The sequence below is a fragment of the Marmota flaviventris genome, chromosome 14 (assembly GCF_047511675.1).
Source record: "Marmota flaviventris isolate mMarFla1 chromosome 14, mMarFla1.hap1, whole genome shotgun sequence".
Lineage (NCBI taxonomy): Eukaryota > Metazoa > Chordata > Mammalia > Rodentia > Sciuridae > Marmota > Marmota flaviventris.
The window spans coordinates 21150846-21164148 of record NC_092511.1 but is presented as its reverse complement, the minus strand read 5'-3'; the positions used below and the strand labels follow the sequence as shown (position 1 = coordinate 21164148).

Below are 13303 nucleotides of genomic sequence, written 5' to 3'. Positions count from 1 at the left end.
TCCAACTTGGAAATTTAATAACTGGTTTACTTTTCTCCTAGGGCTACAGTAGTACACAGCTTTTCCCTGATTTTACTTCATTGAATTTTTTATTATGTACATAACGTAATTGTAAGGTATAGGCTACTCACTCAAAAATATTACTCCTGATCAATTTGTAGTAACTTCTACCAGATGTATCCTCCCACCATTAACAACTAGAAAACAACTGTTTCAGGAGACAGAAGAAACAGGCAAGGTGAGTCCTGAAGTCATATTCCTGACACTGCCATAAAGAGGAAGAATTCAGAGAAAGCATGGATTCATTGATGCTTGAGAAAACAAAGTTCGTAACTGAGGGAGGCTAAGGAGGCTGGAATGTGTGGGAGAGTGTACTAGTGCAGAAGGAGCTGACCAAGGGAAATTTAAATAAAAATCTGCCTCAAAGTTCCCTGGAGTCTATTGCTAGATATTAAATGGGCCGGCATAGAGAGAAATTTTGCAAAGCTCACAACTCCTGAGAATTTTTTTAAAAATAGATTAAATAAGTAAATATTATAAAATAAAGCTGTGGACGTAGTTCATTGTTAGAATGCTTGCCCAGCATGTGTGAGTTCCTGGGTTCAGTCCTCACTACAACAATAAAAAGTTACTAGACATGCAAATAATCAGGAAAATTTGATCCTAGATGAAGAGGGAGGGGGAAATGGTAATCAAAAGAGTGGCAGAAATAGTAGGGGTAGTGGAATTAGTAGAAAGGGACTTTAAAAGAGCCTTTATAACCTGGAGGCAGTGGCGCACACCTGTAATCCTAGCTACTCAGGAGGCCAAGGCAGGAAGATCACAAGTTCAAAGCCAGCCTGGGCAATTTAGCAAGACCTGTCTCAAAACTAAAAAAAAGGCTTGGGATGTAGCTCAATGGTAGTGTGCTCTTTTGTAACAGGGGGAAAAAGAGCCATTATAAATGTGCTCACAAATGCAAAAAAAAACATGAACATAAGAAAAGTAGAAAATACAAAAAAGAACTGGTTCAAGATTTAAGGAATGAAAGATGCAGTATCAAAATTAAAAATTGGATGGACCTAACAGCAGAATGAATATAATGGCAGAAGGCGTAAGTGAACTTGAAGACATAATGATAAAGATTGATCTAAATGGAAACGGGAAAACTGCATAGAGCCTCTGTGACCTGGGGGACAAATGGTCTGCCATAAGTATAATTAGAGCCTAAGAAGCAAAAGCTAGAGGCACAAAAATATTTGAAGAAATAATTACCGAAATTTTTTCAAATTTTATGAAAGCTATAAAGGTTTTAGTTTGGAGGTTAACATAAGTCTAAGAATTTCAATGACTTCCAAGCAGGATAAATACAATGTAAACTACATTAAAGCACATTCTAATCAAATTCAGGTGCAAGTCCATTATTAAAAAAAAAAAAAATACAAGCATTTGGAGGGGACATATAATAGAAGAACAAGGATTTGATTTCTTGTCAATGTAAACTAGGAGAAAATAAAATCTTTAAAGTGCTTTAAAAATAAAAGCATAGAATTCTACACTCTTTAAATATGAAGCAGAAATAGACTTTGTTCAGGAAAATAGCTGAAAGAATTTACAACCAGAAAACCCATGCAGTCCTACTCCATCCCACCTGGGATGTGAATCATTGCTTTGTCCATGTGATAGTAACTGTATACATTGGCCAGTGTCTCCCCTGTTCCCTGCCACCTCTCCCCTCCAGCCTCCAATCACCATTCAACTCTACTTCTACTCCTGTGAGTTCAACTTTTGTATATTCTGAGAACAAATGAGATCATGTGGTATTCAACTCTCTGTGCCTGGCTTATTTCACTTAACATAATGTCCTCTAAGTTCATCCATGTTGTTGCAAGTGACAACTTGATTTTGAAATTACTCTCAGCCTTTTAAATATGACATACACAAACGTTGAGAAGGACAGATATGGTTGAAGAATACAGGCAGTAAGAATAATAAATTAGTGTGATGAATTTTAATTGGGTATTAACTAATAGCATGATCTCCTATTGTAGAGGCTTACAGTGTGTCAGAAGCTTGCTGCCAGAAGAATAGACCCATGCAAAAGCCAAAAGGCCACATATTCCTTGACTTTGGGCTGAAGCCATTATGAGCATGACTCTTTGGTTGAAAAACTTATCCCCTATCACCAGGTCATTCCTTCCCTCAGTTTGAATAATCTCTGAGAATCTGAAACAACTACTTCATTGTCAAGAAGTTAAAAGCAATTGATAAATTGTTCTGGTAACACCTGTCAGTGAATTAACTCAGAGCACAAAACCCAGGCATTTCAGGAGTTGACAAGTATTATTAAACTGTTTTGCAAGAGAAGAAGCTGGTTCAAAGAGGGAAAAGCTGTCAAGTAATACATCACAAGAGGCTCAGGCCTCCCGCCTCAAATACTCAGGCTTAAGCATGAGACCTCTCATGGCAGGGAAGAGCACAGGGCCATGTGTCACTTGGTCATTTCTGTCCAATTCAAAAATGTTATAACATTTTTAAAACTCTGAATTTGTTTCGGATTCAAATGTATTTCTTATGGGTGTTTTTTTCTGTGTGGGATTTCTCCCTCCTTCAGAAATGTATACTATTTTAATTTTTAAATGGTAGCAACAGTGTTTTTCTGCTTCTGCCCTCCCTCCACCCTTTGAGCACTTTAATTTGTCTTCAACACCTTGCTAGATAGAAGAGTAATGCTTGAATCCAGGGGGTTGTGCTCTATGCAGCTCCTTTCTTAAACATCAGCATAATTTCATGATTTCAATAAGGCAAAAATTAGGAAAGCTTAATTCAAAGTAAATTAGGATTTAAAATTCAGAAATGCTTCTGCCTGTTTATAATTAACTTTCCAATTGCTCTCTCTATTCCATTCTTTACTCTTTAAATTTACTTTTATAAAAAAATATGCAATAAAATATTTTAGTTTATGTTAAACAGAAGCATAGCATACAAGATACGGTTAGTGCACCTACTCTACTCAGCAATGTAATGGAGGAAGCAAGAATAAGGGGGCAATGGAATTGAAGCAGGGAAACAGGAAGAGCCCATATGAAGATATTTGACATGCTCTAGTTGACATTCCTCCAAGTAACTGGTTGTTCAGTCTTTCAGTACAGCCCAAAGAGCCACAGCAAACAGAGTAGAAAGCATGTAGCCCTGGCAGAGCTCCATGAGGTTCATCTGCAAGAAGCCAATTGGTGCACAGGAAGAAGAGGTGACTGGAAAATAAGGAAAGACAATGAATTAGTAGTGATGAATGGTATCCCGTAATACACAAATATATTCTTGTTGTATACACTTACATGTGCATAATTATATAAAGTAAAACATGAAAATTTTAGACCCACCAGGATTTCTGTCATAAACATTTCATTTTTTGTGCATTTACATATCATATGAGAACATATACAGTCATGCAGTGCATAATGACATTTCTGTCAACCATGGACTGATATACAAAGGTGATCTCTCAAAAGCTTATTGTGACAGAAACAACAAAATCACCCAACAACACATTTCTCAAAACAAATCCTCTGGTTAGGCCAAGCATGACTGTAGATATATTTTTCCTTTTAAAAGACAGAAACCAGATCATGATAAGTTCCTTGCTCTATAAAGAGTTTGTTATTTTTTTTTCACTCATCTGTTACTTGCATTAGGCTTGGATTTTATCCCATTGTTAGCAAGTTGATCTTGTCCTGTACATCAGGAAACATTGAATCAACATTTTTGGATTATTGCATGAATGAAGGAATAATAATATGACTTAGACAGTTTTTGCTTATGGAAGGGGATGCTACTAAAATTGGGAATGCAGTGGGCAAGATCTGGTTAAACATGGAATTGTTGTTGCCAGACACTTGTACAGTCATCCCTGCCAGTCTCCTCCTTCCCCTAATCACCACCTCAGCATCCTCGATTCAGAAGCAAGAATGGATGGTATACAGGGGGGACATAGAAAAGAGACAAAGGGAGACTCTTAAATGATTTTGTTCTATCAGCAATTATCTGTTCAATGTCTGCTAAGTGACAGTCCCTTTGGATAAAATGGAGAACATAGTAAACTATCCCTGTCCTTGTATAGGGAAAATCTACAACTGGAAATAGAAAGAAGCAAGAGCAGGGGAAAGATGCAGAAGGAAGCGAAAATAGTAAAATACCAAAGGAGTGAAGAATTTCAGTGATTGATGAATTAATACAGTGCTTGTGTTAATATCATTTATTTAGAAATGAGCTTAAATTCCAGCCATCTGCTTCCACATCAGACACCCACTATACCCTGATTCCACCCTCCCCTGCATACATATACATCCCAATAATAATCTGGTGATACATTTCTCATGATTTCCCACAGCTAATAATAAAAGATATTTTATTCAAACCAGCAAATTGTGACCCAGATATAAGTATAAATATAGTGAGAGCCATAAGTTTCTTTAGTGACAGTCTTGCTAATTAAGTTATTTGGCCTGTTTTTAGCCACATTGGATATTTTTTCTTTATAAGGTTGTTATGAGTGTTGTTTGTAGCAGCATCAATAAGCCAAGAATTCACATAGTTACTCAATCACACAGATTACTCATCATTGCCTGTTCATAACAGAATCCTAAAATGTTTAAGATTTCTGATGCAAATCAAAATCTCATCATCGCTTGTCATTGCTAAATTAAATGACAGGATAATAACATTACATTAAAACAATTTTTCTCTTGATTGAGTACCTTTTTCAGAAGTGAACCTTCTAGATGTATATTTTTTTCATCAGTACTATAAATGCATTTAGAATCCAAGGTAAAAATAGAATTGAAAAGGGGAGGAGTGGGATGTTTTCAAATTATTGATGAGTCTTTTTTGAATTTCAACCATATTTGACAGCATACTGCTAGGGAATGGAATAGTTTAGCCCAACTTATTGACACTTTTAGAATCACATAAAGAAGGTTCACAGGTTGAGCTTCGTCTTTTGAAGAAATTATGTGTTCTTGGCATCAACTATATGTCAGCCCATTTGCAAACAAGCTGTTAGTGACCTGTAGGAACTGGCGTTGTTCTTTATTCTAATGTAATGATATGTAATAAGATACTGACTTCAGATACATCACAGCCTAAAAATTAATATGAATTTATAATTTGTTCATTATTCTCAGTAGGTGTACCATTGCAAATTTACCTCTTTCTTTCCTACCTAAATTAACCTTTCTGGTCACACCACCCTCCTCCAACTGCTCCATCTGGCCCTTGGACCTCTTCTATGTGACCAGGCACCCAGTCCTCCTGCCATTAGAGCCCATCTCCATTCACTGTTATACCCAGAACTCCTCCTCCATTTTATAGTCAATCATTTGCTGTCCTCCTCCAAATATTTTGTTTCCTCACATCTTCCATCATTTATATATATATATATATATATATATATATATATATATATATATATATATATATATATACCTTTACTTTGTTTTTATGTGGTGCTGAGGATCAAAACCAGGGCCTCGAACATGCTGGGCAAGCACTCGACTGCTGAGCTACAACCCCAGCTCACATCTTCCATCTTTAAGGTGCTAAAAATCTTATATTGGAACAAACATGATTAGGCAATAACATGGTAAAAAGTTCTTAGCTTTTGGAGAAGTCAGTGAAGGTAGGGACTGAAAGAAGATTGGCCGTGGGTGGATAGTTACTGAGTCTGGATGATGAGTGACAGGAGTGAGGGGAGTCAATACACTACTTTCTCTACTCTAATGTTTGGAAAATTCCATAATAAAAATTAAAAACTAAATAGCTCTTTAGGATCCATTGCTTTAAATAGATGTTCTTTTTAGTCAATGCATGGAATAATGTGGCATGCATGATGGACTAGGATCCAAATCTGATCCTGCCCCCTCAATACCTTGCTCCTATTTCTACCTCCAAGTAAATTAATAATTTGGGGGGAGATGGTGCTGAAGATTAAACCCAGGGGCACTTAACCACTGAACTATGCCCTGAGTCCCTTTTTGATTTTTGTTTTGATACAGGGTCTTGCTGAGTTGCTTAGGGCCTCTCTAAGTTGCTGAGGCTAGTCTGAAACTTGCAATCCTCCTGCCTCAGCCTCCACAGTCGCTGGGATTACAGGTGTGAGCCACTGCACCAGCACCCAGCAACAAATAGAATTTTTTCCTGCCTGCCTGGAATTACACTTTCCCTCTTCTCCTTAGGTCCTGTACATGATCACTAGAATCCTAGTACACCTCTCCCCTCTTATAGAAGTGACCTACTAATCCTGTACAGAAATACACGTTGACTTCATCCCAGTTTTGTACCTCCCACTGTGAATAAAGCCCTGTGCTAGCCACTGGGGAGGGAGTATGAAACAGAAGTACCTGTGACTAACCCTGATGTAGTGTACCCCAGCAGCTGTCCCCCAAAGTCCAGCTGCATCAGTGGGCTATAGAGAGACAGTTCTGTCAAGGCCATGCCAGCAATGATAGGAACTCTGAATGTCACCCTGAGGGGGAGGCGATCTCCCCTGTGTCAGCTCTCAGTTTTAATGATAAGACTATGTAGTGCAGCACCAGGTAGCTTCTATAGAACTTAAATTTATTGTAGTTACCAATGTGCTTTATTTCTTCTCTTTTTAAATTATAATAGTCTGACTTCTCGTTTGCCAAAAACTGGAGAAACCATCCATGGACACAAGTTTTTTATTGGCTTTGGAGGGAAAGGTGCCAACCAGTGTGTCCAAGCTGCTAAGCTTGGAGCAAAGACGTCCATGGTGTGCAAGGTAAGCCCAATGGTGAGGATTCTAAAAGCAACAGTTTGGCTTTAAGACAAATCTGTTGCTTTTATTTTTCTTAGCCATTATAAAATGAATAATTCAATGGCATTTGGGATATTCACAGTGTTGTACAACTTATGCTTCTATCCGGTTCCAGAATATCACGGTCATTCCAAAGTAAAACCCTTTAAGCAGTTTCTTCCCATTTCCTCTTTCCTGTCCTCCCCCCACCCCCATCCCTGCCCTGGAAACCACCAATCCACATTCCATGTCTATGGATTTATCTATTTTGAATATTTCATCTAAGTGGAATATGTAATATGTGACATTTTGTGACTGTCTTCTTTCACTGAACATGCTGTTTTTGAGGTTCAACCACCTTGCCTCATTTATCAGTAATCCTATTCTTTTATGGACAAATACTATCCCATTGTGTGGCTATATCACGATTTGTCTATCCATCCATAGCCAAGTGATTGATGGATGAACCCTTGCCCGGTGTCCGCCATTTGGCTGTTGTGAATAGTGTGCTGTGAACACGCCAGCATGGGCATTTGTTAGAGCACCTGTTCACAAGTCTTTTGACTCATTATTAAAGTCAAAAGTCTTTGGGCTCATTATTAAAGATCTAAACAAGACAGAGTAATCCTCCTTGTCCTCTCTATTAGTTTCTACCTCGCTGGATCCTCTAGGAAGTAGCAGTCCTCAAATAACTTAGTGCTGCCCTCCTTGAGTGGAACACGTTTTTAACTCAAGTGTGAGATGCGACGGAATAGCCTTCTTTGGTGGGCTTCTAAACAGCAGCATGACTCACCCTGTGTTTAGCAGGTCTCTTTGCAGCAACACAGCTTTTGGAAAATTAGTCCAGTAACTGGTGATTTACTCATCACGAAGTCATTTTCTTCCAGTGCCATATCTTAGAAAGGAATTTGGGCCTTAATGAACTACACATAACTCATCCTTTGGCACACGTCTGTGTTCAGGTGTGGAGAGAAATGATATGTAACATTCAGGGATTCTATTTCTATTCATCCTACTGAAATAATTTGAAAATCAATGAAAAGTTTCAAATTTTGCATCTTTCATGTAATTTGAAGTGCTAGCATTACTAGTATAACAGGAAAAGTAGATTATGTTGGGTTTTTTACCTTTAAATGTAAAAATGTATTTATTCACTGTTGTTGTTTTATATAGGAAATAACAGGCTAGGTTTACAGAGTAGCAGATAAAAAAAACATGACTTAAAAAAATGAGCCCTCTTCTGTGAACTGTGCAGATTTTGCCAACGTCTCTGAAATATCATTTCCCATTGTACACAACACTTTTCTCTCAGCAGGAGTCTGTAAGTGATATATAAACTACACAATTATCACTTCATCTCTCTTTCTAATTTATGGCTACATGATATAATTCTCATGTGGCTATTTGGTCAAAAACATCACATGAAGTACAACATTCAAAGTAAGAAATCCTTAATTGCTAAGGTTGATTTCTTGATTAATTTTAATTATCAGTACAATTAATCCACAATTAATTGTGTTCTAGGAATTAAAGGTCTCTGAGAAGGGGCTGAGGAAAAGCTTTAGGCCTTACCCATCCCATACTTGATTAAATAGTATAGTCTAGGAGTAATCAGATACTGCAGACTTAAGGGGACAGAAGAGCTAGAAAGAGGATGATATAATTTCCTGGCAGGAAAACCCAGGACGTAGAATTGGTGTTGGAAGCTGGGTTCCCAAAATGGCTGTCCTGGGAAGAGGGGAGTTCCCTGGAGCTGGAGGTGTGAAATAAGAGATTAGAGAAACTTCCCTCTTGGAAGCCTTATAGAAACTATTCATGTAGCCATTGAAGTCAAGATTAGATGTCCCCTGGGATCTCATCCAACACTGAGATTTTGAGATTGATTTTATTTTAGGTTTGTTGAATTTGAGGCAAAGAGAGAAACACAAAATAGAAATATTTGAATTGTAGAACTGAACTTGGGAAATGAATCATGAAACCAGATGAGTGGATGTGAGAGGAATGGCAGGGAGCTGTATTTTGGGAAATGTTCCAGTTAGGAGGCTGGTTGTGAAGCACAGGTGCTGTCTGTCTTCTTCTGGAGTGTGATGGTTTATGTTAGCATCTCAACAGTTTCAAAAGTTCTTCACATCTACTGTGGCTCCAGCATAGTCATCTCATACTTGTCCCACAGTGGAATTTAGCCCGCACAGTAAAGAATAAGAAAACATGACTTCAGGTAAAACCTCTGCAGGGCAACTTTGCTTAGCTGCTCTGGAACCCTTAGATGGGGATTTATTTAAAAGTTTGACCAAATTGTATAATATTCTTAGACTTCTTAAAAGAAAACTATTTTTATAATAGAAGTTATTATCTATCCATTCATCATGAAGTCTTTCCACTGTGAATTATATTTTTCTTGATTTAAAAAAATTTTAGTTTTAGATGGACACAATACCTCTATTTTATTTATTTATTTTTATGCGGTGCTGAGGATAGAACCCAGTGCCTCACTCATGCTAGGCAAGTACTGTTCCACTGAGCTACACCCCTAGCCCGTAAATTATATTTTTATTAAGCAAATTGGCTAAACTTGTTTTATAGCAGATTGTAATTTTTTATTTTCATTTATTTGTTTATTTTGGATACTGGAGATTGAACCCAGAGGCACTTTACCACTGAGCTGCATCCCCATTGCTTTTTATTCTCTGTTTTGAGACAGGGTCATGCCTAGTTGCTGTGGTTCTCACTAAATTGCTGGGGCTGGCCTCAAACATGTCATCCTCCTGCCTTAGCCTCCCAAATCACTGGGATTACAGTGATGCACCACCACAGATTATAGAAATTTTTTAAAGATGATAAATTCAAATTAGAAACCTTCTTATGGTTTGGATGTGAGGTATCCCCAAAAGCTTATGTGTGAGATAATGCAAGAAGGTTCAAAGGAGAAGTGATTGGGTTGTGAAAGTCTTAACCCAATCCATGGACTAATCATCTGATGGTATTAATTGAGTGGTAACTGAAGGCAGGTTGGGTGTGACTAGAGAAAATGGAGCATTGGGAGCATGGCTTTGGGGTATATATTTGTATCTGGTAAGTAGAGTCACTCTCTCTGCTGTCTGATCATCATGTGAACTGCCTTCCTCTGCCACACTCTTCTACCATGATGTTCTGCCTCACTTTGAGCCCCAAGGAATGGAACCAACTTCCTATGGACTGAGACCTCTGAAACCATGAGACCTCAGATAAACTTTTCCTCCTCTACAGTTGTTCTGGTTATTCACAGCAACAACAACAAAAAAAAAACTGATTAAAACAAACCAAAATCATAAAATTAATCAAGATAAAAATGAACAGATAGGAGAAAAGAAAACTAGAAAATTCCCTCTTTCTTAGCAACATTAATTTACCTATCCCTACTCTATAAAAAGTTAGAAGTCAAGCTCTAATGAAGCAAGATTGTTTGGTGGCACAGGCAAAAATGCTTATATTGCTAAAGAGAATTATTTGTCAAGATATTGTGACGAAAAGTATGAGTCACATCAACATTTAAACTGTAAGGGGCTGGGGATGCAGTTCATTGGTGGAGTACTTGTCTAGCATGTACAAGACCTTGAGTTTGGGGCTGGGGATGTGGCTCAAGTGGTAACACGCTCCCCTGGCATGTGCGGGGCGCTGGGTTCGATCCTCAGCACCACATAAAAATAAAATAAAGATGTTGTGTCCACCGAAAACTGAAAAATAAGTATTAAAAAATTATTTTTAAAAGGTGGTTATTTTTAAAAGGTGTTATGTGCATGTCTCAGTCCATTCAAATACTTTCGACCAAGCTTTTAAAAAAAAAAAAAAAGACCTTGAGTTTGATACCCAGCATTGCAAAAAGCAAAAATAAAATAAAATAAAAAATTTGCACAGTGATACATATGTAATGAAACACTTGAAGTAGTTAAGAATTATGTCATGACCAGGTGGCACATGCAATGACACATGCCTGTTATCCCAACAACTTGGGAAACTGAAGCAGGAGATCCCAAGTTCAAAGCCAGCCTCGGCAACTTAGACACTTGCTCAAAATAAAAAGAGTTGTGGATGAAGCTCAGTGGTAAAGCACCTCTGGGTTCAATCCCCAGTACAAAAAAAAAAAGGAATGTGTCATGGGCTAAAACTGTACAGTCCAATGACAATTGAAGATGGTATTTTGAGATTAAAAATCCAGGGAGATATTGTAAATGTTTCCTCCTCCTTTCTATTGAAGCTAAATGTTGGGGAGGAGGGAGTTATTTCCAAGCATCAAACACTGGCAGTTTAGGAGAACCGTGTTGAACAAGGAGCCCAAGACACAGAGACACAAATGAGCCCAGAAGCCCTGCTTTCATTATAGGTGAATGGAAGCCATGAGCAGAAATGGACCCAAATGACCCAGGTCAGGAATCAGCAAACTGGAATGACCTTCAAACATTGCCTGGTCTTCCCTCCTACAAACCTGAGACTATCTAATACAGGTAGCCATCTATTTTCCCTTCAGAAAGGTCAGGCAGTAGGTTAGGGCAATGCTATTCCAAGTTCATTCAGGCCTGTACCAGACTACAGGCTGTCACGGCTTTGAAAGTCTGCAGAGAATCATTTATAGCAATTTGACATGGTAATGTTGTAGTTGTTGACTATAACAGTAATAATAAATCAGACCTTATATTTTGTAGGGTTCCTTTTGTTTTTATTTCACTATTATTATATTTTACAAAATTATTAATTCATAATGGGTTGTAAAAAAAAAAAAATGGACATTCACCACAGAGCACTTGAAAAGTAGTTCATGAGAGTGCCCACAGCTTACCCTACAAGCTGCCTTCTGTGCTAGATGATGTGGGAGCATCAGCTGGCTGCACATTGAGGTTTTCATCTTCAGAGATCAAAAATTAGTAATCAGGTCCTTTCAGGTAATATATAATGAAATAAAATCTGTCCTTTCCTGAACTCTGTAAAAGGGCAACAGGGCCAAAACCACTTGGCTGTGCTGACTGGAGTTCCAAACACAGGGGATCTTATGACCCCAACAAAACAAATAGTATGTACCTTATGTCATCTTACATAGGAAGAAGTGACGGAAATGAAAGAAAATAATGGGATGACCCAAACCTACCACTACTCCCAGATGATCAGGCTTAATAATGGTGATTATTACATTAGCTTTATATACTAAAGATTATTATTAAGGTAAACCCTCCTATATCCAGGATTTAAACAACCAGCAGCTTAAATAACTGATATTGTATATATTCTTGTATCGTGTGTGTGTGTGTGTGTGTGTGTGTGTGTGTACATCTGTGTTCCTAAGGATTGAACCCAGGGCCTCTGTATCATCAAACTACATCCCAGGTCTCTTTATTTTTCAGTTTGAGACAGAGTCTTAGTAGATTGCCAGGCTAGTCTTGACCTTGAGATCTTCCTCCCACAGTCTCCCAAGTTGCTGAGATTATAGGCATGTACTACCTCACCCAGCACTTCTTTTATCTTTTATGATGATAAATGACAAGTAAAAAAATTTAATCTGAAAGACTTATTAAAAAAAAAAAAAAAAAAACTTCTGGGCTTTGCTGTATAGCAACAATACAATCATCTCCTTAATTGGCTGATCGTCATAACCACCCCCCCACCGGCACTGAAAAGTCACAAAAGGTCTTGAATCATAAAGGTTAAATGACATTTATCTTTGTTTTATTGTTAATATTTTCATATATGCTCTTTGAAAATCTATAACCTGTTTTAATATCCATGATAATTTCTTCAGCAAAGTATTCAATTTCATGTGACCTTGGGCAAGATACCTTAGTCCTTTCTGTTTTATTTACCTTGAATATTTATTGAAGGATGGAATTACTAGATGGGGTCTGCCTTTCAAGGATTCCAAGCAGCCTAAAGAACCATTTTTTCAATCATTTTAAAAGTAGAAATTTTCTGGGCACAGTGGCATTTGCCTGTAATCCCCACAACTCCGGAGGCCGAGGCAGGAGAATTGCAGGTTCAAGGCCAGCCTCAATAACTTAGGTCCTAAGCAACTTAGTGAGACCTTGTATTGAATTAAAATTAAAAAGGACTAGGGAAATAGCTCAGTGGTAAAGTACTCCTGGGTCCAGTCTCAGTACCAAAAGAAGAAATGTTTAGTAGTTTAGTATCATAGAGCTAACTGAAGTTTCCCTCCTCAGTACTGAGCATAGTTCTGGAAGGCAGAAGCCACACTGAGGCCCAGCCTCACTGCCAGAGAACCTGCAGTGGTCGATTGAAAGAAGCAGCTCTGCTGGAGGAAGCACCCTTGCTTCTGTAAATACAGCTCTTTTGTCTTCCATGAACCTTGCTGCATTGTCAAGTACAGTGGCCACCAGCTATATGTGGCCATTTAGATTTCAATGTAATTAAAACAAAACTAAAAGCTGGATGTCTCAACCACACAGGCTGTATTTCTAGGGCCTGTGATGTAGAGCACATCACCACTATACCAAGTGCCATTGGCTGACGCTGCTCTATAGTACTCAG

General features: G+C 38.0%; 1 protein-coding gene across 1 annotated transcript in view; it reads left to right on the top strand.

Moving 5' to 3' along the window:
• Positions 1–13303, top strand: part of Rbks (ribokinase) — an 86677-nt gene that overhangs the window by 10397 nt on the left and 62977 nt on the right. The window contains exon 2 of the mRNA XM_027933424.2: positions 6646–6778. Coding sequence (XP_027789225.1) covers positions 6646–6778 — 133 coding nt within the window. The remainder of the gene's footprint in view (positions 1–6645; positions 6779–13303) is intronic.